This window comes from Puma concolor, chromosome B1, assembly GCF_028749965.1.
Source record: "Puma concolor isolate L17-30 chromosome B1, mPumCon1.1.hap2, whole genome shotgun sequence".
NCBI classification, from domain to species: Eukaryota; Metazoa; Chordata; class Mammalia; order Carnivora; family Felidae; genus Puma; species Puma concolor.
This window is the reverse complement of record NC_141670.1, coordinates 76417466-76440564: the sequence shown is the minus strand read 5'-3', so window position 1 is coordinate 76440564 and position 23099 is coordinate 76417466. Positions and strand designations below refer to the sequence as shown.

Sequence of the window (23099 nt, the reverse complement as noted above, 5' to 3'; positions counted from 1 at the left end):
GGAGCCTGGGTCAGAAACATGAACAAGAAAACCTCCCTGCCCTCAGAGGACTTCTTTCAGTAAGGGACGGCAGACGCTCCCCACCATCACATGCTTGTCGGAGGCCAAGTGTGACAATGCTAGAGAGATGCTCTTCAAAGGGAGTGTATATTTGCAGTCCGTGCCTTGGAGAGAAATAGCCATAATCTTGAGAGGAGTTTCCGAGAGATCTTTTCACCTCTCTTATAAAGGAAGTTGATATACAAAAATAACTTTTAACATTATATTTAGTGGATTCTTCTCTAAAATCGCAGTTGTGAGCAAAGAAATGGCCAAGAGAAGCCTGGGAGGTTCAGGTGATTAAGCATCTGACTTCAATTCAGGTCATGATCTCATGGTTCGTGGGTTCGAGCCCAGAGCCTGGATGGAGCCTGCTTTGGATTCTGTGTCTACCTCATTCTCTGCCCCTCCCCTGTTTGTGCCATCTCTGTCTCTCAAAAATGAATAAAAGTTAAAAAAATTCTTTTTTAAATGGCCACGAAACCTAGGTTCTTCATTTGCTACCTCCAAGGGCTGCCTGTGTTCACCTGGCGGAAGGCCAAATAAAGAGAGGTAACAGATGTCTTTGAGGCTAAGACCCAGTGGGCTCCGTCCCAGTCTTCCTGCCCCCTGTGTAATCTGGCAGTTGTAAAATGCAGAACCAGAACGTGGCATTTCGTATTTAGTCCGGTGGGCTGGAAATTCAAGTGATCAGATGTTGGGGAAGATGGACAGGACTAAAACTCAGTTTGGTTATGTCAACCTAGGGAAAAATACTTGAGTTGTAAGAGGTTTCAGATTAAAAGTTGTTCTGTCCAAGATGCTAACTGATTCACACAAAGATCTGGCATTAAGCACTGCTGATGCGCTAATCTGTGCTGAGGAACAGCGAATGAGAGGGTGACACAGCCTTTGCCTGCAAGGCACCGAACAAGTCACACTATGAAATAATTAAAATCTAGCACCGCAACCATCACAGAGTTATGGCTAAGACACAATGTCAGCCCACAGCAGGCAGTGGTCACCTCTGCCTGGAGTATGAAAAAAATCTGCGCATGCCTAATCATTACCGGGAGGAAAAGAGGAGTTTTCACGTGAGATTCTCCAGGAAGTTTTCCTATTAGCTGATTTATAAAGAGAGAGCCGTTCACTCAACAAATATCCACTTGCCAACCCTGTACCAGAAACGGCAGGGCTGCTGTTACTGAAGTATATAAATATGTGCATTCCAGCATCCCTATGTAGTTATTATTGGTTAATTAAAATCCAAAAATCCAGAGTCTGTGCAGACTCCGCTGCTCCAAAAGCTAAAGTGTGGCATATCCCCAGTGCCTGAACCGTGCAGCAGCAAAACTTCCTACTTCCTAACAGGCACGCAGGAGACAACTGTGACAAAACCCTACCCTCACTGAGCCTGTATCACTTTAATGTTGCCATGACAAAGAAAACAGCAAAGCCCCGGGCAGCTCTGAAAAGAATGGAAAATCCCTAAGCAGGTCTCAGTGGTGTCAGATTCTCTAACAGCCCCTTAAGATGCATCTTCAAGCCTCAAAGGGCCGATACTTTTAGTCGGAGTTTTCAACGTTTCGTGTGGAATAAACGTTTTTCTTCTACAATTGGAGAAACAGCTGGCTGGCTTTTGAGAACCGAACTTCCTGCCAGACCCTGTCATGGTTCAATACTGCTAGACATCTAGAAACCCTATACATTGATTTTCTTTTGTCCTGCGGACACATGGGAAAACATTCATCCATAACATTTGGACTGTCTTCAAGAAGCCTCCACGGCTGCTGTGAGCAGCTGTTCATTTCTACACAGAAGAAATGACTGACGCGAGATTCTGCTTCATCTTCTGGTTTTTTGAGGAGTATTTACCGTAAAGGGTGGTGAGCAAAGGTTATCGCACCTTGTTCTTCTCAGAAGCATCTATTGTACAACTGAAGCAACCTGCCTGCTCCACTCAGAGCCCACAGTGTAGAGCATTACCCTAAACTGCTGAGCTGGGTTTATTTTAGCCTCTGATCAATACCTACCAGTAAGGCGAAGCTGTGTTCTGGCAGTATCCCATACTGTTGAATGAGCTTCTCTCGGGTCTCACTGGGGAGCTCAGGGAGCTGCTCCCGAATCCGGTCAATGTTGATCACTTGCTGTGGGTCTGCACCAGCAGGCAGAGATGCAGTGTCATAGAGCAGCAGGGGAGGAAGGTTGGGTTCGGGCATAAACCTAGGCACAGAGAGGAAATGGGGTCTGACTCGGAAGTGTTTCGTTTAACGGGAAAAAACTCCTATCGTCAAAAGTTTCATGTTTAGCTGCCGTGTTAAAATTGCCAATGTCTTCGAATGTCCCATAATATCAATTCTCCCTGTTTCCCAGGAAGGAGTCTTTGGACAAGTGTATTCTACAGGTCAAGACCACCAGATCTGCCGGCGTCCATGCTTATAAATGAATGATGAGCAAAAAAGGCACCACGCAGGGTTGATGCCACACTGTGATTTCTAATTGTGGATAAAGTACATATTCATAAAGACATAGGTTGCGAAAAATAGGACCAAATGAGAACAATCTACTTATTAGGCAGAAAAAAAGACTTTCCCTCATTTAAAAATTCTCACTATTTTTAGCAGTATCTGTGAAATAAATGAAAAGTCAAAGAAAAAGAAAACCTTGAGATGTGGAAGAAATCAGTAAGATTTTGCCTAAATAAAATGTAGAAGCTATTGGGGAGGGAGGGACGAGTAAGCGGGGCACAGGGGATTTTCAGGACAGTGAAACTATCCTCTAGGACACTGTAACAGTAGATGTACGTCATTATACATTTGCTCAAAACCCACAGAACATGCAACGTAAAGAGTGAACCCTAATGTAAACTATAGACTTTAGTTAATAATAAAATCTCAGTATCAGTTCATCAATTATAGCAAATGTACTGTACCAGTGTGTTTAGTGAGTGCTCAACATTTCCTGGGGAATAGATGCAAATCACACAGCAACGCAAGATGCTGTCAGGGGAAACTGTGGGGGGTGACGTGGAGCACACGGTACATGCCAAGGAGCATACGGGACCTCTCTGCTGCACCATTGCATATAATGTCTTTCCCTCTGTTGTATTCCAGCATCCAACATTTTCTCTCTGCTTATACTTGTCAAAGGGCTTACGTAGAAGCAGGATAATGCAGAGCAAATGGTGGCGCCATGGTGATAGATCAGACGTGCAAACAACCCATCACCTCAATGCCAAATCTGTGCTGTGAATCAGCCTGACTTCTGATGGCAAGAGGAAAGCCAAAGGGAGGCTTCCTGAATCCCGCCTATTAACCTGAGGGATTGGGCCAAAGCCACTAGCTGACCTAAAAGCCAAACTCCACGCTGATTAAGAAAGCAGCACAAACAGAGTAGGGCGGCAACACTGGAGAACAAAGAAGCTCTTGGGAAGAACAGGTTGAACTGAGATCACAGTGATTCAAACAATCTTGACTTCGACAGACAGGAGAGGAGCCCTTCAGGGGAGGTTCACTCTAAGGGTTTAGGAGTTTCTTTCCCACATCACAGTGCTACTTCTGTTCAAGATGCTTGTCATCCACAGCAAGAGCTGCACTTCCTGCATTTTGTGGAGGAACAGTGGGCTAACCTCAACAACTTTGTCGCTTAAAACCTCAATCTTTCAAATCTGCTAAACTCAGTGGGGAAAAAAACAAAAGGTTCAATTTACCTTAAGCCTGTCCTTATTTCTGGATCTCATATTAAGTACAAGTTGTTTAGTTTATCAATTAAATAGCATCACCTGAGATACGAAGGGAAATGCCACTGACATATGCATCTCTTTTTTTCCCCATATCTTCTCAAGGATCTTCAGTGTGTTACTTTATCTATCACTGAATATAAGAACATCCTAGGCCCCATCCTCAACTGCCACCCTCTTAGCTCAACAACTCTCACACAGAGGTGAGTCAACAGTGTCTTCCAACAGTTGAATTTCGTCAAATCAGGCACTCTGAGGCTACCAAAAGAAGAAAACATTCTTTCTCTCAGTATACACATAAAATAGGAAGTCCAGATTTTCCATCATGCAACAATACAAACACAAAGTGGTTCTTAAAAACTATCCAGGATCATTATGGTACTCTGCGAGTGGATTTGAAATACGCCCCTGACCCCAAACATGTAATGGTACTTTGACAAGAGGAGTAACCACCTGTAGTCTTGTTTTCCTTCTTTGTCTCTCATCGGTACGGTGCACCTATGACGGTTAAATAAGAAAACGTTACACAAACATTGCGCGCAGCACCACCTAACATATGTGCAAAGGGAAATGGGTTACCCCTATCAATAAGAGCCACGGGCAAATTCAAGCTCTTTCACCTTCTTTGGCAGACACTTACGTGACTCCATGAAAAAATTATATTAATGGAAGAGAAATATTTAGATTAACTAAAAAAAGAGAGAAGAAATTGCTTCAATGTTTCCGGCTTCTAACCAGCTCAAACTCTCGTCTTCTGAGCTTTTTTCGGTCTCTTGCTAAAAGCACAAAATCCTCAAAATTCGGAGTCAGAATATCAGAGTCAAAGTTATCAAAACAAAGCAAAACAAAACAAAGGACACCTCTGTAACCAACCCTAAGCTCTCTTTACCTCTAGCTTGAACTGGTAGAGCTTAAGTCTGATAGAATTTAAGGAAGTAGAAATTCTTGCCATAAAGTGGGTAAACTAGAAGCAAATGAAAGGCCAGAACATAATAAGTACTTATGTACAAGTCTGGTTCAATTTCAACCTCTTGCCAGCCCTACAGGATATTCTATCCTTGTAGCATACAGTATTCTCCCAATTGCACTAGTGAGAAAAGCATTCATGCAGAGAAGCTAAGTACCTTCTTCAAGGTCACAGGGCTTGCCTGTGGTGAGCCTGGATTGGAGCCCCACCCAACTGTGTTCAAGATGCTTGTCAAAGCAAACTCACCCTAGCTTGTAGTCAAATGAGCGAGTTTCATTCAGAATTTCACATCCATTCTCAAGTTCGTTGATTTGTCTCTGAATTTCATAGTCTAAGAAAAACATAGTAATTTAGTATCATATTTTGATTCCTTTAATCCAATCAAGCAATAATTAGAAATCTTTTTCAATCTTCAAGTCAAAAATAATCAAGAGAGTTGTTCATAATAATTCTTCCCTGATAGGCTATATTTTTGCATTGCAATCATAGGATAATGGTGCCGGAAAGGGCCTTTTAGGAAGTTCTGCTTCCTCACTTTCTGAGAAAACTCAGGTTCATGGTGACCCAGTCCAGTTTACAGCTCTTGGTAGAAGAAGGGTTAGGACCAATATCTAGGCCAACTAACTCCAGATCAGGGACCGCTGCCAATCAAGAGTTCTTATCCAGGGATCCATGGACAGACTTCAAGAGGTTCTGGTACCTCCTGAAATTATACACAAAATGTGGGTGTGTGCATTTGTACATTTTTTGGAGACAGAGTCCAAAATTTTCATAGGGATCTATGACCCCACACGATTAAGAGCCACTGCTCTATGCCATGCTCCCTCACCACCAAACCAGGCAGACTGTGGTAAGCAAGAAACAGCCACAACTCTTAAGCTTCTTTCTGAAAGCAGCTTAAGCTTCCCCTTTACTCCCCACACCATCAAATACCACTTTCCCGCACCCGAATCCAAACTTTTTTACCTGAGCTGACAAGCAGCAGCAACACCAAAATGTGTCAGTTTCTGCTCCCCATCTCCCCCACTGAGACGATAGCTACTAGGCATGATGTAGGGAGAAACGTGGGGTGGAAAAATCATGGGCTTGGAGAATTAAGCCCATCATAGTAAATCTGAGGTTCTTCCGGTCCAAGTGAGAACACAGGCAGAATTCTGTCTCGGGAGCTCCTTTGTAAATCATTATGGATAAGCCTACCTAAAATCTTGCTGCTTGTTTTTTTAGGTTGCATCACCACCTCCTAGAGTAATGAGTTCCAGAACACTTACTATTCACAGGGTGAGGCAGAGCTTTCTTCTATTTTTGCCAAGCTTCCCCTTCATAACACTGCGCTGTAAGGGTTTCCCTGACCCAAACCTTTCATGGCTTCATAAACATGGACTGTATCTCCTTTTAGAGACAGAAGAGTCCCACCTCTTTGGTCTATCTTCATGTGGGAACCTTCCCTTACCCCTTTCCCTTGAGTAAGTTATCCCCCTTGACCATTAGGATGCCGTTTTTTCTGAAAATTTGTACTCACAGTATCTTTGTTGAGGCTGATCATTTCAGGTTCAGGATAAGGTTTCACACAAGACTAGAGAATCTCTGCTCTATTGTTTCCAATGCTTTTCTCAACAAGACCCAAGACTCTACTCAACACACAGCAATATATCCAGATAGCTTGTGCTCTGTGCATCCTTGAAGGAATGCACTTTAAACTCAATCCCTCCCTACATTCTCTCTTCCTCTACAGATACTTTTGGTTTTAAAGAATATTTTAGGCCTCTGAGATGTCTTCACAGTCAGCAATGTCATGGGACTGTATGAGCTCCAATAAGACCAAAACTTGACTATATAGGCACATGCAATCTATTAGTAAAAATAGTAAGAAGCAGAAAAATATATTGACCAGTGAGGTCAAATTATGGCCAATGTATAATGAATAAACATGACTTTGTAAAGTTCATGCAGGTCAGAAAGAATGTGGTAAACAGAAAAACAGAGTTACGGTATTTTGCAGACCCTCCCATAAAAAGGATCCTCCCTTTGAATCTGCTTTGAATCAAATGTGCTGGAAGAGAGAGACACTATAGGAGTTCTAGAGCTTAGGACTCAAGAAGCCTTGAGGCCTCTGCCTTCATTCCCTTAGAATGCCCATTGCCAAACAAGAAAGTCCAGGCTAGGCAAGCGAATGAAGAAGGACCACAAGGAAAGAGAAGCCTAGCAGACCTCTAGCACCAAGGTGTTGATATGTGAGTGGCGTCGCCTTAGACCCTCTGTTTCAGCCGAGGTGCCAGCTTCCACAGCCTCATGAATGAGCTGAGGCAGGATCTAATCAGTAGAATTGTGAAAACTGAAATGGTGACTGTATAAGCCACCAAGGTTTGGGGTGGCTTGTTACAAAGCAATAGATAATGGATACAAAAGGAAGATTAAAAGTAATAGCTGACGTTCACCTATTGCTCTGGCCAGGAACCTGGCACTGTTGAGATTCTTCACTTCAGTTCGAACGCCCAAAGGCTCCCCAGGATGATGCACAGATATGTTGGCATCCACTCTTAACTGGCCCTCTGGAAGGAAAGAAAAAAGACAACTCTTTAGAAATTCTTTGAGGCAACGTGGTCTTTTGAAGTCTCCCGGCAAGTAATATTTAACTCCACTTGCTGTTTAGTCAGTTATGGCAACCCAAGTTTAGAGAAGGTATGGTTGGTCCCGAAGCTCTTCTGCCCACTTACGAGAATTACAGTCCTAAGGCATCTGAGGTGTGAGCTTATGTGTGCGTGCATATCTGTACGCCCCTGTGCACGTGCAGAAGACAGGAGAAATTCTGGAGGTACCAGATGCAGAAATCTAATTTTTTGCCAAATAAGAAAAACAACACTGTCAAAATGGAAAATTACTCTGTAGTTTTATCCTGAGTTTTTATCCAAAGTGTGAGAGCTGAGCTGGCAGGAAGGCATTAGAAATGATCATCTGATAACCCTGCACAGCTCTCCAATGGAAGGTGGATTTCCAACAGTGATTCCAGGAGATCCATAAGGGAGTCCTTGAGATTTTACAGCTGAAGGGCAAATACCAGAAACCTGGGCTTTTCCCCTCCTCCTTCCTCTGGGTCCTGCAATCATCTCTTCTTTCCACAAACAGGACTCTGAACCCTTCCTGATTGCTGTAAGGATTTGCTGCAGCAGACAGTGCTGTTATGAAGGGGTGAGTCTGTGGAGGAACTCAGAGGGGACTACCTCCCTCCTGGAAGGCCCTTCTCTGACCCAGAAAGCCCCTTCAGATAAGGAGCAATAACCCCTAAGGAAGCAGGTGGTTTGTGGAGAGGACTAAGAGGCCCTTGAGGAGGAGACAGAGACAAAATCCTAAGACAAATAGGTAGATGAAGATAAAAAACAATCACATTTTATACCCTATGAAGTAAAACTCAGATTCTCTATTCTCCAGTTTCATTTACAATATTCAAAACTGAACAGAACGTGAGGGCAAAATGCTGGATTTTTGTTTTCCTAGGCAGGTTCTTAAATTTATTTATTTTTTATTTTTTTAAAAAAAATTTTTTTTTCAACGTTTTTTATTTATTTTTGGGACAGAGAGAAACAGAGCATGAACGGGGGAGGGGCAGAGAGAGAGGGAGACACAGCATCGGAAACAGGCTCCAGACTCTGAGCCATCAGCCCAGAGCCTGACGCGGGGCTCGAACTCAGGGACCGCGAGATCGTGACCTGGCTGAAGTCGGACGCTTAACCGACTGCGCCACCCAGGCGCCCCTGGTTCTTAAATTTAAAAAGGACGTGCCAAACCTGAGGGCTGTGATGGGCTGAATCAGGAGATTCATTTTCCAAGACTCCGCAGCAAAAGCATATTAAAATAATGAAACAGGATACATAAATTCCATGCCAAGAAATTCCATGGTCTTAGTCTCTGTTGCTCCCCCAAATGCTGATGTGGGGCTCAACCTCCTGCAAGGTTGAGACCACCGGCCACCCACTGCCTGCCCTACTCTCTCCACTTGTTCCCCCAGAACAAAGGATGAGCTCCCCCACTCTGCGACCCCAAGTGCCACCCACGCTGACCGTCAGGGAAAAAGGTGCTTTCAGCTCAGAAATTAATCTACATCTCTAGCACAGACTTCTCAACATTTTGGACAATTTGTGCCTCCTTGAACGTCAAGAAGTCCCAACTATTCCTGACGTTAGACTCGTGGTCTAGGAAACCTGAAGTCATCTACACTGCCTCTGTTTTCTTTTCCTGTTACGTCCAAACTGACAACTAGATCCTGTCAGTTCTTCTCTCCCAACCCCCCTCACATCTGTCACTTCCTCTCTCTTTCCACTGCGGCCACCCTCGCTGGAGGGCTCGGAACTTCAGACCGGGTTTCAGAATCACATCCTGACTTGTAGTTCAGCAACCCCTCCTTGTCCAGTCACCCACAATGTGGCTATGACTTTCATCCTGCTATGATGTGGCTTTCATCATTTTCTCTGCTTGCTCATGTGCAGGGCCAGCTCCTGCTGGACCATCTTGTCTCCTCTGCTTGGTACTGAAGAGCCGTCATCCAGTCTTGGCTGACGCGACCCACATTCTCTCTGCTACTCAGACCACGAGAACGCTTTCCTCCAGTCAGGGAAGCTTTCTGCATAGGAGCCCCTGCCCACTCCACTGGCTCCTGCACGTCCTCTTTATCACTATTACTGTCCCTTCTTCAGCCTCTGCTCATCCCCCAAGATCCCACTTAAGTGTTACCACTTCTCCTCCTAGAAGCTCTCATCAATAAGCTTGCCTCCGCTGGTGGCTCCTCTGAATGATTAGAATATACACGGTCAATACCATAGAACTTAGCACATGACTACAGTCTATTTTGAATTAATCTTATCCTTAGGACCGAAATGGAAGTCTCTTTAGGACTGTCCCTGGATTTCAAATCCTCACCCACCCTCCTTCCGAAGAACATCATTCTTTCAGCTACCTCCTCTCTCCCACATCAGTCAACCCCCTTGCTTTCTCGGCAGTACTTCTAATAGAGACACACGCAGAAAGTCTTGCTCCTGGAAAACAAAAACAAACCAAACAAAGCACAAACCCTAGTCCCTTGAACCCCATTTGCTTTCCATCAGTTACTAAGCTGCCTCTCTGCTTTCCTTTCCAGCAAATCCTCTCCCACAGGTTTTGCTTGCTTGTTGCACATCTTGTCTCTACCATCTCACCTCCCGTTCACTCCTAAACCTTCTTCAGTCTCGCTTCTGTCCCCGCCTCTCTGAAAATTCCTCGCTAAAGTCACCAGCAATCTCCTGGCTGCCAAATGCAGTGGACACAGGACCTGTTCTGTCTCCCCTTGCTGGACACTCCAGAAGCATGCAACATACCGACTAATCCTTCCTTCTTCAACTACCTTCCTCTCTCAGCTGCCGTGACCTTATATGCTCTTGGCTTCCCTCCCACCTCTCTGGACACTCTACTTGCATTTCGTCTGCTGGTATTTTCTTCCCCATCTAATTCAGGACCCTCTTCTTGCACTCTCTCTGGAGGGGTATATAGTTATAAATACCACCAATGTGCTGCTAAGTCCTAAATTTCTCTCTTCTGCCCAGACCTCTACTCTGAGCCCCACCCTTACCTCCACCTGACACTTCCACTTGGAGATCTCACAGACATTTCACTTTCCAGAACTAAATCCCGATTTCCCCTCCACAAATATGCTCATCTTCATCTTCCCAGTTTCAGCCAACAGCACCACCTAGCTCCTCAAGCTTCTTTGAAGACATCCTTGATTTCTTCCTGCCCCTTGATTTCCACACCAGCCTGTTAACAAATCCCATGATTTCTAAAATCCACCTTGAGTCTACTCAGCTTGATCTCTCCATCTTTCCTGATGCCACCCTGTCCAAAACAGCATCCTCTTTCATCTGGTCTACTATAAGAGCTTCTTTCCTGGTCTCTTTGCTTCTACTCCTACTCATCTGAAATCCACTTTCAACACAGCAGCCAGAGTGGTTTTCTACAACGTTCTTCAGACTCTGTCATTCCCTTACTTAAAAGCCCTTCAATGACTTCCCACTGCATTTGGGATGAAATCCAAATTTCTTCTCATTATTGGTAATCTATCCCTTGTCAACTCTTTTCAGTCTTATTTGATGCCATTGTCTTTTTCACTGCCATATTCAGAATCTAGAGCTGGATCTGGCAGAAGGTAACTATTCAATAAAATTAATACCTTGTTGGAGAAGCCAGAACTCTGGTATTTTCCTGAGCAATGAGTAAGCAGACTGGTTACTGTCTCACAAGAGGCTCCTGATAAGTTCTCAACTTCTGTCTGAATAGGACTGATCTACAGCTGGAATCATCTGAAAGGCCTATTCAGCTCAGAGGAAAACTTCTAAAGTATGCTGAGCTGTGCTCAACCAAATCTCACTTCTTGGGAAACAACTTTTTTTTTTTGAACTCAGGGAACCCTGAGTGGGACTTCACCCGCTTTTAAAAATGGCACCATCTTTTGCAATTTAGAATTTTAACTTGGATAAGGAACAAGAGCATGAATTTCAGTCTCTCCCGGCGAAGGCCATGCTACATAAATGTCTGAGAGGAATCATTTAGTATCCTGCAGTGTTGAAAGAGAGTCCACTAGCCTGGATTCAAATATAGTATCAAGCATTAACAAAAGACATTCTATCCAGTGAAGACAAAATACCTTTTAAACAAATTAAGTTAAATTGCCTCCAGTGCACAAAAGCCTTACCAGTCAGGTTTACCTCAATGCATTCTGCAGCACTGAGTGAGGGGCCTTCATTCACACATCATGAGAGCATTATCAAGCTCGATTTCTGCCCTCCAGAAGCAGAGATTTGTAACAGCAAAACTAAAAAACGATACCACTGAGCGCAGTGATATGGTGCAGTTACATATTTTTTTTCTAAGAACACATTCACACATCAGAAATATACCATCAGGACAGAAAACTGTTTCTGTAAACAGCAGGGGCCTGAGGATTTAGAGAGGTCTGTTAAGCTATCTCATTCGGATCACTGGATGCTCTCCAGGACTTAAATAACAAGTTCTGACACACACACACACACACACACACACACACACACACACACTGACCAAATTTTATTGAACATATTTCGCAAAGCTTATGTACCCAAAGTGAGTGGTGGTTCTGTAAAAGCAACAGTACTTACTATCATTAATAAAAGCACCTAACGTTTACCGAGCACATGCTACTTGTCAGCGCTTGTGAGAAGTTTTATACACTTTATCACATTCATTTCCTACGATGCAGCTTTAGATGAAGCCGCTTAGACACCCTTTGGGCATCTCAAACTTCACATACCCAAGATGGAATTCCAGATTTTCTCCCCGTCTTCCATGTCTCAGTGCACAGTGACACCACACCCAGCTGCCCAGCCCTATGTGATGACCTTTCCCTTTCCATACACAAGTATCTGGGGACTCGCTTCATAAATGTGGAAAGTGAGGCTCAGAGAAATCAAAACCCCTTGCCCAGGTTCTTTCGGCCACCAGAGGCAGGACAGGGCCCCAACCCAGGGCTGGGACCTTAGCATCCTCAGCACCCATGCTCTGCCATCCTGCCTCTCTAAGGTGTCATCTATGGCTGTGACACCGTTGTGGCTGCCTCTAGGAAGCAGTGTGATGCGGGGTTTAGAGGAAGGGCTCCTGGGCTCAGACACACCTGGACTCAAATCCCAGCTCAGTCACTTCTTGTGAGCCTTGGGCAAATAACACGACCTCTCTAAACCTCAGCCTCTTCACCTATACAACAGGCGTGACAGCACCTATCTCTCAGGAAGGCCGTAAAGTTTAAACGAGATGGTAATTTTTAAAAATGCTTGGTGAGCTGATGAGCACAGGCTAGCCGTTCAAAATGGCAGACGTTATCACCGAAACCATGTCAAATGTCTACTTCAGTGCACACTCAACTCTACAGATGGCTTTGAGGATCTCAACAGTGGCAAACGTCCACTGAGAAGGAAATGACTTCAGGAACCCAGGCTGAGCTGACCCATGCTCATTAGCAAAACTATCAGGAACTCACTGAATCACAGTCCAGAGCAACTGAAGCTTCATTCCAAAAACACCCTGGGGGTCCACTGGTCCCTTCTAGGGTGGTCCTCAGTTCTCAGACTGCAGTCTCCAATGCCAGCATAGTGGTCCTACGGTGGTGGGGCAGAAGAAGGATCAAAGGGGTTGGGGCTGATAAAATACTAACAGCACAAAAAGCTCGACCCCTGCAGACTCTATGCGGACCTTCCCTCCCCATATCACTCAGAACAGCCGCAGCCGCTCTGCTGCTGTGCTAGGGGCAAAGCTGCTGGATTTGTATTTAAAAGCAACAAACAGTGTCACAACAAATGAGATTTAATGAACCCTCTCAGCTGTCACCGACTGATGAGTTCTTGCCGTTATGGTTTATCTCTTGGCAAGGACCCAGATGGGACTATTTCTCAGCTAACAGGTGGTCCGTTTATTATTCCATAGGTTTGCTAGGAATCACAGTTATTTTGAGGAAGAATGGAATAATAAAATTTTTTTAAGTGATAGAGAATCAACACTTAGTGCATAAATGGATAACCATCCAACCTGCCCATATTTCATTTATGTTCTGTGGGTAAAAAAGCAGCGTGAACCATAAATCTGAAATGGAGAGTTCTCTTACCCTACAACAGAGCCTCGCTTCTATAAAGCCAAATTGTAGGCAGACTCATGTAGCTGTGTTTTTCCAGTGTTTAGCTTAAAGTAGATACTAAATAGGCAAGTTCTGTCTTCAAATTCAACTTGTATGGGGCTCCAATGTTACAGTTTGTTGCTTGTAACATGTTCTCTGTGACAAATGTGGCGTTACAATTTCAGAAGTCCTTTTGTAACACGCAAATATAATGTGGGACATCAAAAGGTTGGTAAATAGTATTATAAACCAACAAGGAGATGAATCATCATCCTCAAATGGTATTTACTGGCATCCACTGTGACCACTTTCTGATGGTATATTTTATGGGTCAACTTGACAGAGTCACAAAGTGCCCAGGTATTTGGTTAAACGGTATTCTGGGTGTGTCTGTGGGCTGCTTCTGGAGGAGAGAACATTTGAATTGGTAGACTGAATAAAGCAGACTGCCTTTGCCATTGTGGGTAGGCCTCATTCAATCTGCTGGAGGCCTGAGGAGAACAAAAGGTAGAGGAGGGGGCAACTTGCTCTCTCTGCCTGCCTGTCGTGGAGCTGGGGTACTGGTCTCCTCCAGCCTTCGGATTCAGCCTCACACTGGAACTTCCACCACCGGCTCTCCTGGTTCTCGGGCCTTCAGACTTGGTCTGGAACTATACTACCAGCCCTCCTGCAGCCTGCTGACTACAGATCATGGGACTGCTGGCCTCCATAATCACATCAGCCAGTTCCTTAGAATAAATCTCTTCATATATAAACATACATACATATGACATTCACGTGCACATATACACACATCCTATTGGTTCTGTCTCACTGGAGTACTCTAATACACTACTGAACTATGAATTAACAACTGTATATGCAGAATCTGTATCTTTTCTCCACTCCTGCCTTTCTCTACTCAAGGAATGCTGAGTGGCAAGAGTTTTGTTTAAAGCCCCTGGGAACAGAAAATAGAGGGCAATCATGGGCGAGGCTAGCTTTTGGTGACTTAAGGGCAGGAGGAGCACCTGGGTGGTTCAGCTGATCCAGCATCCCACTCTTGATTTCGGCTCAGGTCATGATCTCACAGTGTGTGAGTTTGAGCTCCACATCAGTCTCCATGCTGACAGCACAGCACGAAGTCTGCTTGGGATTCACTCTCCTTTTCTCTCTGCCTTCCCCCAGCTTGCATGCATCCTCTCTCTCCCTCTCTTTCAAAATAAATAAATAAAGTTAAAAAAAAAGGAGTGCTAGGAAGGGGCCATGAGAGGAACCATTAAGAAATTGAGTTTGACCAAAATTTGTAATCTTTATTTTTTCTGAGAGAGAGAGACAGACAGACAGACAGTGAGGTGGGGAGGGGCAGGGGGAGAGGTGGAGGGAGAATTTTAAGCAGGTTCCACGCCCAGCCCAGGGCCTGATGCTAGGCTGGACCTCACAACCCTGCAATCATGACCTGAGCTGAAATCAAGAGACAGACGCTTAACTGACTGAGCCACCCAGGTGCCCCCCAAACTTGTAATCTTTATATCCAATTTGCAAACACTTAAAACATACATTTTGCTTGGTCCCAATGGCACAGGTGTTTCTTTTGTTTGATTTCCTACTACATTTCTAATGAAGTTGATATTATCCCAAAGTTCAAATATTTTGAAATCATAACTTTGCCTTATACTTGATGTAATTGGGCTTCAGCTGTAGTTGGATGAAAATTCCACAAAATGAAAGACACAAATAAAAATCATCAAGTAGCAACTAAGTGCTACCTGCACAGACTCACAAACTGAGAGCTATTCTGGAAAATATAATGTCTTATGAGAAAGATAAAACTGTTCAAACACACTATTTCACTGACCCTAATTTTGGTGCAAAACATTTGGATAGAAGAAGCCAGAAGAAAGCATCTAGTCGCATCTAGTCCTTTGTGAAAGAAAGAAAGAAAGAAAGAAAGAAAGAAAGAAAGAAAGAGAGAAAGAAAGAAAGAAAGAACGTCTCACTCCCAGTATAGCAAACCAAAACTTAAGTGCAGTTTCAGCCTCTCCCAGGACCGTGACCTTTTATCCAGTTGACCTGGAAGTTCCTGATCAACACCAGAGAGGTAATCTGCATGACAGACCCCGCCCCCCAAAGAAAGGTGACCTTACCTGAAACAATCCACTCTCTGCTATAAAACTTCCTTTATCACTCCTTTCTCTCTATAAAAGTCTTCCATTTTGTACAACTCCTTGGAGCTACCTCCTATTAGCTAGATGAGACGCTGCCTGATTCATGAATCTTTAAATAAAGCCAGTCTCATCTTCAAATTTACTCAGCTGAATTTTTTTTTTTTTTTTTTAACAACTCCTAATCTCATATTCTTGGGCTCAGTGCCTTGGTGCCGTTGCTGTTGGTGTGTTTAGTTTTGACTAGGGGCTCATTAAGGAACCCAAGGAAAACTCTAAGGAAAAAGACCCCAGAGGTCTAAAGGCTGACAAAACACGTAAACAACCGCAATGCAGCTGACGCAGAAAACACTCCAGTGAGAAGACACCTGGGAAGCGGAAAAAGAAGATCAAGAAGGAGGGACACGACCGACAGCTCCTCTGTGGCTTCTACCTGCCATATTTGCCTGGCTGGTCCCCAGTGCTTGAAGTATCAGCTGCAGCTCTCTGACGGCTGTTGCTGCCTCTTCTCCACAGGACATGTCCGGCTCCAGCACCACTTCCAGAAGGCCAACTCCTACCAAAGAGAGGCAGGGTCAGCCTGACCGCAGCTCTCCAGATAAATCAGGCTGAAGTCTCAGGAAAACCCTGCATCACTGATGGACTCTCAACACGGGTTCTAGCCTTTGAATGGTTTCTCCTCCCCTTCAAATTTTGATTTTTAACTTTGGTTCTTTCAGTGTCTGCTTGAGAGATCGAGCTGTGGGGTCGGTGACGAGGTGGCTACATTTATCACATTTTAGGGATAGGTTATTAGCAAGCCTGACGATAATCACAGTTATTGGTGGGTTATTAGCAAGCCCAATGGTAATCACAGTTCAGGCTGAGTTCTCGAGTCAGTTGTGCCAATACCAATGCTGATATTTGATCTGGATCTGTGAAACTCTTGGGCCTATTTCCTCAACTGATTTGGGAAAACTCTAGGGGGGAAGAGGGTTGGCTGGAAGGAAAGGCAAGAGAAAATCTCCAAGCCTACCTGCCCTGTTCAAATCGATGAGTGTCTGAGACCGCAGCTCATCGTGAAGGCTTTTGCCACTGTCTTGCTCCAGCTGGATCTGCTTGATCCTCACGGTCTTGGTGATCACCTGCCTCCATTTCTTCCCCACACAGACACTGTATGCCAGGCTCCCATTCACAGCAATCGGGAGTCTCTGCTGAGTAATTTGGTAGCCTGCCTGCACACAACATGAGTTACACAGTGATTAGGCCATAAATGTGAGCGGGAGTCCAGTTCACTATTTCTTTTTATGTCACTAAGACTAGAGGTTTACTTAAAAACACAACAGAAAAAAAAAGGAAAAGGAGAAGAAAATTAGTTTAGGCAATTTAGCTGTAATTTAACCTGGCCTCTTCTGGCTTTCCCCCCTCCCTTACCTTCCCTGAACCTCCCCCAACCCCCAATCATGATGCAATAAACACGAATCCCATCTTCCCTACAAATTGGGGAATAACAATAATCTCATTGTCAGAGGCCTCTAAGAGAAGAATTTATTGTTTCCACTTAGCTCATTAGCCTAAACCCTGCATCTGATTACTGGGCTCTTGACAGACCCTCCTTATTAGGAAGTGCTGGCTAAGCATTTTGCCATCTACTCTCAGCGCGGGAGACAGCAGTTGCTAGTGCCTTTACGCTTGTTTTGTTCCTGCTCTTTAAGGGAACCAATCATGCCAGCTGCCCTCCATGACCCAACTTCCCATTTCCCTCGCTAGAAAATGCTGTGACACTCACACTCGGCTAAGAAAACATGTAGTACTAAAATACTGATGGATGTTGCAAGGATTCCCTCACCTCCTAAGTAGAGGTGGAAGGACTTCCAAACGCACACATGCATCAGCACACATTAAAGAGACAGGAGGTTGATATGGAGAACTGGAGAACAGAGAGTAGCAGCTGAAGCCCCCGCAGTGCTTATGGGGTCCCAGACACTGTTCTGAGTTCTTCATACCAGTTAATCCTCACGACAACCCTATGAGGGAGATACGGAGCAGGGAAGGAGTTAAGTGCGTTGTCCTAAGCCACAGGGCTAGTAAGTATCCATGTCAGGATTTGAACACCGGATGGTCTGGCTCCACACTCTGCTCTTAGCCACCAGGCTGGCATTTTTCACACTTCCTCTGCATCAGGAGTCCTCTGGCAGGCTGGTCAAAACAGACTGGCCCCACCCGAAGAGTTTCTCATTCTGCAGCTCTGGGGCAGCACCTGAGATTTATATTTCTACCAAGTCCCCAGGAGATGCTGATCCTAGTGGCACGGGGACCGCCCTTTGAGAACCACTGCACTGGGTCAACTCTGTGCTGAAATAGCAAGTCACAATGTATAAAAATTAAACTCTGAATAGGGTTGTTGAATAAATTACAGGATGCTCAGTCATATTTGGATTTGAATGAACTGTTTATTCAGATAAACAACAAAGACGTTTTACAGAAGTATGTTCCATGTAAAATTTGGCAAGACTAACTCTGGTTATCTGAGCCACCTGGGCCAGAAAGAACAGAAAGCCACAGATAATTAAAACATCTCATTTTAGTTGCATGCTAAGTCTCCCACCTTAACCGAACTGATTAGCACTCTCAAAAGATGGAAAAAAATGCAGTTTCATTCCCTTCATCCTACCAAGCGATAGAATTTGCTAACGGGTGGCAGCCAGAGGGGAAAGCAGCAAGCAAGCAATTGGAGAAATAAGGTTCCAGTCGCATTTTGTATTTAATCGCACTTCCACCCTCACCCACTAACAACCAGCTCACCCTCATCTTCAGTTCAAGGAGAATAACGGGAAGCAATATCTTCGCTATCGTTTTTCTAAATCTGAAGAAAGGGCATACTTACTAATCAGAGGCTCAGATCAAATGAAATACTATTTTGGGAAACCCACTCAACGTTACAGTTTCGGTTCAGTTCAACATTATGAAAAACTGGCTCTACTTCACCCTGGCTTCTCCTAAAGAAGAAACTATAATTTTAAGGAAAAAGCAGGTTAATATTGGGTTTACTGCACAATTACTGTCATTAGTCGAGGCTTCTGGTTCATGTTTCCGCTTACTATTGTCCACTTATGTGCTCCTCGTGAGATGACAGAAATGTCCCTGGAGGAGACAGTCCTATTACTGGTAACTTCAACTTCAAAGAGGGAAGCTATCACTCCATCTGCAAAGCTACAGTATGCATTTACTGTTGCATCAGCCACAGAGTTAGATTTGACCTAACAGGCAATTAGCGCCAAACACCGCGGCTGGGCTGAGCCCGAGAACGCTGGCTTCTATCCCCGTTCAATTACGAGGGAGCCGGCAGAAGCATGAGGCTAAGCAAGGAGTCAGCAATCAGGACAACTGCATCCAATCTAGTAAACATCGGGGGGCACCTGCCTTCATCAGGGCCAGGCAGAACCTCCCGCTGACACGGACAGAGCTCTGACTGAAAACATGAGAGGCGCGGCCCCCCTCCCTCGCGTCAAGCCCCCCAGCTCTGAGGCCGTACACAGGGCGGGCCGCCAAGCGTACTTACAGGGAGGTCTGCATAGAAGTAGTGCTTCCTGTCAAACAAGGACTTCTTGTTTATGTGGCAGTTCAGTGCCAGGCCTGTCATCACCGCCGCTTCGACGCATCTCCTGTTGAGAACCTATGGAGACACGATGCACAGCATCTCTATGATCCAGTCTGAACAAATGCTTCTCCCACACACTGACATCCTCCCTGAATATTCAATCTGGCCCTTCAACAGGCATTATCTCTGGTTCTCTGTGTGGGCAGCTCCAGTTCGCAAGTAGGCTCTGATCCTCTGGAACCGGGAAAACTTTATATAAAAAAGAAAATGCATGCGATGGTGGGTTCCACGGGGAACTTCAGGAACTGCCACATCAAAGTTAACAGGGAGGGACCCAGAAAAGCCCAGCAGGGTTACATGGAATAAACTTAATCCTAAAACAGAACGAGGAATTGGTCAGAATACAGGAGAGGCACTGATTCCTAAGAGGAGGAGCCAAGAAGCAGCTCACCAAGCCACCTCAGCGAGGTTGGAAAACACTTCGCCAGAGGAAGAACGAACTTCTGGAAACTCCGGGAAAAATCTTCTGGAAAAACGGCCACAGCCATTTCCTCAAGGGCTGGGAAATGGGGCATGCCTGCCTCCTCAGTTTCGGTCCAGGCCTGGCGGACTCGCTAGAGGTACAGACCGAGTGTGCCCTGCACCCCGACTCTTCCTGAGCCTCTTGTCCTTCTAGGGGCTGTCGTACCTCACAGGTTCCTTCTAGATCCCACCCTACCCCACTTTCAGGAGTGAACGACCAAGAAATGGCTAGCAAACTTCCCAGCCCAAAAGGACATGAACAGCTTTTTAAAGAACTTCGGGGGGGTGGGGATGTGGGGTAAGGAATAAGACCGGCAACTAGAGATAAGGTGAAAGCATTAAGTTCTGGAGTAAGCAGGTCCAAACCCCACTTCTGCTATGTATAAGTGTGTGAAGACTTAGTTTCCTCATCTCTGAAATAAGGGTTTAATACCTATCTTGCAGAATGCATAAAGTAACAGACAGAACATCTACTCCATAGTAAGAAATCCCTATCTAGTTAGTTCATTTCCCCACTCTGCTTCGGGAAAATTTTTGAAGATGAAAAATTTTTGTACTTGCTAATGAAACATACTTCTACTCTTTATTAGAATATTTATGATGTTCATTAGTATATTTAGTATACTTTTATTTATATAGGGCTTTCCACATCCACCATTTTATTTCAGCTTCACAGCAACCCTGTAAAGAAGGAATTTGTATTATTTTATTTCAGTAAAGAAAAAACTAAGACCCAGAGATCCTAAGAGAGTCACCCAAATCACTGAGTTGGCAAATGGTAAAGTCAGCTCTAAGGTCCACACAAGCCCTTGCCTAGTGAGTGACAAACAGAATCCCTGTGGTTTAGGGACCGGCTCTCCAGGCTGGAATAATGAGTGGGGCACTCCAGCACAGGCAGAACTTGATCAAACACAGATTTTGAAGACAAATCTGTACAACAGAAAGGTAAGAGGCGTCTCTACCCACTGCAATATACCACCCCTAAAGAGAACTCAAACAGTGAATCTCCCTCCTAGTAACATCATTATATGCATTTTCTTCAGAAACCAGGTTACAAAATGGACTTCTATTTGGATTTCTTCATTCTGGGGCAAGTAATATTGTTAGCTCTGCAGTAATAATGGTTTTCATGAAGAGATGTGGGGGGGGGGGGCGGGGAACAGGATGCTCTCTAATTATTGATGTTTTCACTTGTTAATGTTTGGTATTTTACTGAACAGTTGTTACTGTAATACAAATATAGCTGGCAGAGAACACTGCCAAATCCCAGCCTGATGATTTGGGTCAAGGCACACAAGAATGAGAAGCTCGTGTCCCAGCCCGGAGCCCTGCTCCTCCTGGGCTCTACCGTAGTGGGGGCTTGCTGTAAACTGCCTGTCTTGCTAATCTGTACCAGTTCTTGCTTTATTATTCCCACTGTTTTCTCTCTCATCTCTGTCCGGTCTGCCCCTCGGGGGGCCAACCTGCTTCCTCCTTCTAGACATGAAGAGAACCCAGCTTTGTTTTGCTTGCTCATTTCTGCACGTGCATTGCTAACAAACTCCCTGTACCTGGCCCTGCGAGGGAGTGAGGGGTTGTGGGTGATCACAGACTCCCACTGTGCCTGTGTGCGCAAGAGGATGCAGGCATTTGAGAAACCATCAATTTCCAAAGAATAAGAATGCAGGAAAACACATAAACATTACAGCAATATTGAATATACTTTAATCTTTTTTTGATGATTTAGAAGACTTGAAGTACTTCAGGGTCAGAATTATAAGCATCAATCATCTCCACACTATAGCTGCACAGAGGGGCTAGTAAACAGAGAGTGCCAGTTAAAAGAATGCCAAGAAAAAAGAATTTATTATGATCTTAGTCAAGCTGCTTATGACAGATGGAGGTCCAGGTCAGCATGTTGCGAGAATGGGATGCAGAATTGGAAAATTCAACTTGGGCTGTCTTTATTCTGAGCAACTTCTGAAGTGTCTATAAAGTACTAGATTTTAGAGATACAAAGGTAAATAGGACTCTGTCACTGGCCTCAATGAATCTGTAGTGGGGACATGAACGTGCCAGCATCTCCAACATCCTTCTCAAGTTCACCTGCTATACTGGGAAGATCTTGCTAAAAATGTAAATCCTACAGCATTCCATTGCTTAAAATCACTCAATAGCTCCCAACACCCACAGGCTAAGCTTTTATAAGATCCAGTTCCCACCCCCCATCTTCAATTTCATCTCCCGTCACATTCCGCTCCCCACCACCCCATATGGTCCATCACCTATACAAACCACGCTGATCTGTGGACTCTCCCTTTTCTCATTCCATTCAAAATCTACTGAGATGTCACCAAACCTGCGAAACTCTCCTTACTAATCTTCCCTTTGTACCCCTCTTGATCGTCTACACACTTCCATTTGTGCTAGTAATACAGTGGACTGACCTTATTTACATATATTTCCATTAGACTAATTTTCACGAGGATGGGAATTATCAGTTCATCCTTGCATCCCTGGAGCCTAATAAGGAATTGAAAAATAGCGGTGCTCAATTAATGTGTGTTGAACTCCAATGAGGATGGAGGTGATGCATATCAAGGCAAGGTTTCACAGAGGCAGTGATGTCTCAATCTCCAGGCCTTCACACTGGTTTCTAGAAGTTTCCTGAAGCAAAAACCAATCATGTATAATGGGATCAAAGAGGTAACTTAAAAATCCAAAGAGTTAACTTCTCCCGAAGAAAGCATGTCCCAGGATTTTCTTTACAATTAACATAAGTGACTACAAAGGATCTCAGGTTTAGCCCCAACAGCTTTAATGCAGAAGGAAAGTAACAATCCTTGGAACTCACACAGCACACTGGTCTCAACTGAGTCTTAGAAGAGGCTTCGCTCTGGCTTCGGGAATGATCATCGGTGAGTATTTATTGCACACTGCATTGTGTCAGGAGGTGTGCCATGCACAACACATACGTTAGCCATTTAACCCTTTCAGTAATCATAGGGCATCTTACAGGTAATGAAGGGGGTTCTAGAGATAAAGTAATTTGGCCAAGGTGACACATATGATAAGTGGCAGAGCCAGGAAGTCAGACCCCTGGAACTCCAGCTCTCAATTACGACACTCTACTTTGAATCTTCAAAGAATAAAGCGTACTGATAGCTATGTAAACTGCAAATACCTGGCTGTAACTCTGGAGCAGCAACTTAAACCAAACTCCGCTGTAGATAAGTTCAGGCGGGTATCGTTTCTAATATCTTTCTCTTAGCAGTTTTTTTCTCTCTAGGTTTGTTTTCAGAGGTTGAACTCCTAGAGAGCAAGCACTGTGTTCTTTTCAATTTGTAAAACAATACACAGTCTCTGGCATGTGGAAGATTTGGGGATGAGTGGACCTTTAGCAGGGGATGTTCTATTTCTAGGTTTCTGAAACCCTTAGACACAAGTACCCACGAAATGATTTATAAAATAAGTGGAGAGGCTCTTTT

General features: G+C 44.5%; 1 protein-coding gene across 5 annotated transcripts in view; it reads right to left on the bottom strand.

The window, feature by feature from the left end:
• The window catches only part of GATB (glutamyl-tRNA amidotransferase subunit B), an 89764-nt gene that overhangs the window by 38237 nt on the left and 28428 nt on the right, over positions 1-23099 (bottom strand). For 3 of the 5 annotated variants that reach the window (XM_086704114.1, XM_086704112.1, XM_025921991.2), the window contains exons 3-9: positions 19072-19185; positions 16546-16744; positions 15964-16086; positions 7160-7273; positions 4971-5055; positions 4196-4255; positions 2052-2241 (exon numbers count right to left, since the gene is read on the bottom strand). In XM_086704114.1, coding sequence (XP_086560240.1) covers positions 2052-2241; positions 4196-4255; positions 4971-5055; positions 7160-7273; positions 15964-16086; positions 16546-16744; positions 19072-19185 — 885 coding nt within the window. The remainder of the gene's footprint in view (positions 1-2051; positions 2242-4195; positions 4256-4970; positions 5056-7159; positions 7274-15963; positions 16087-16545; positions 16745-19071; positions 19186-23099) is intronic. The other 2 variants (XM_086704110.1, XM_086704113.1) reach the window with 2 other exon arrangements.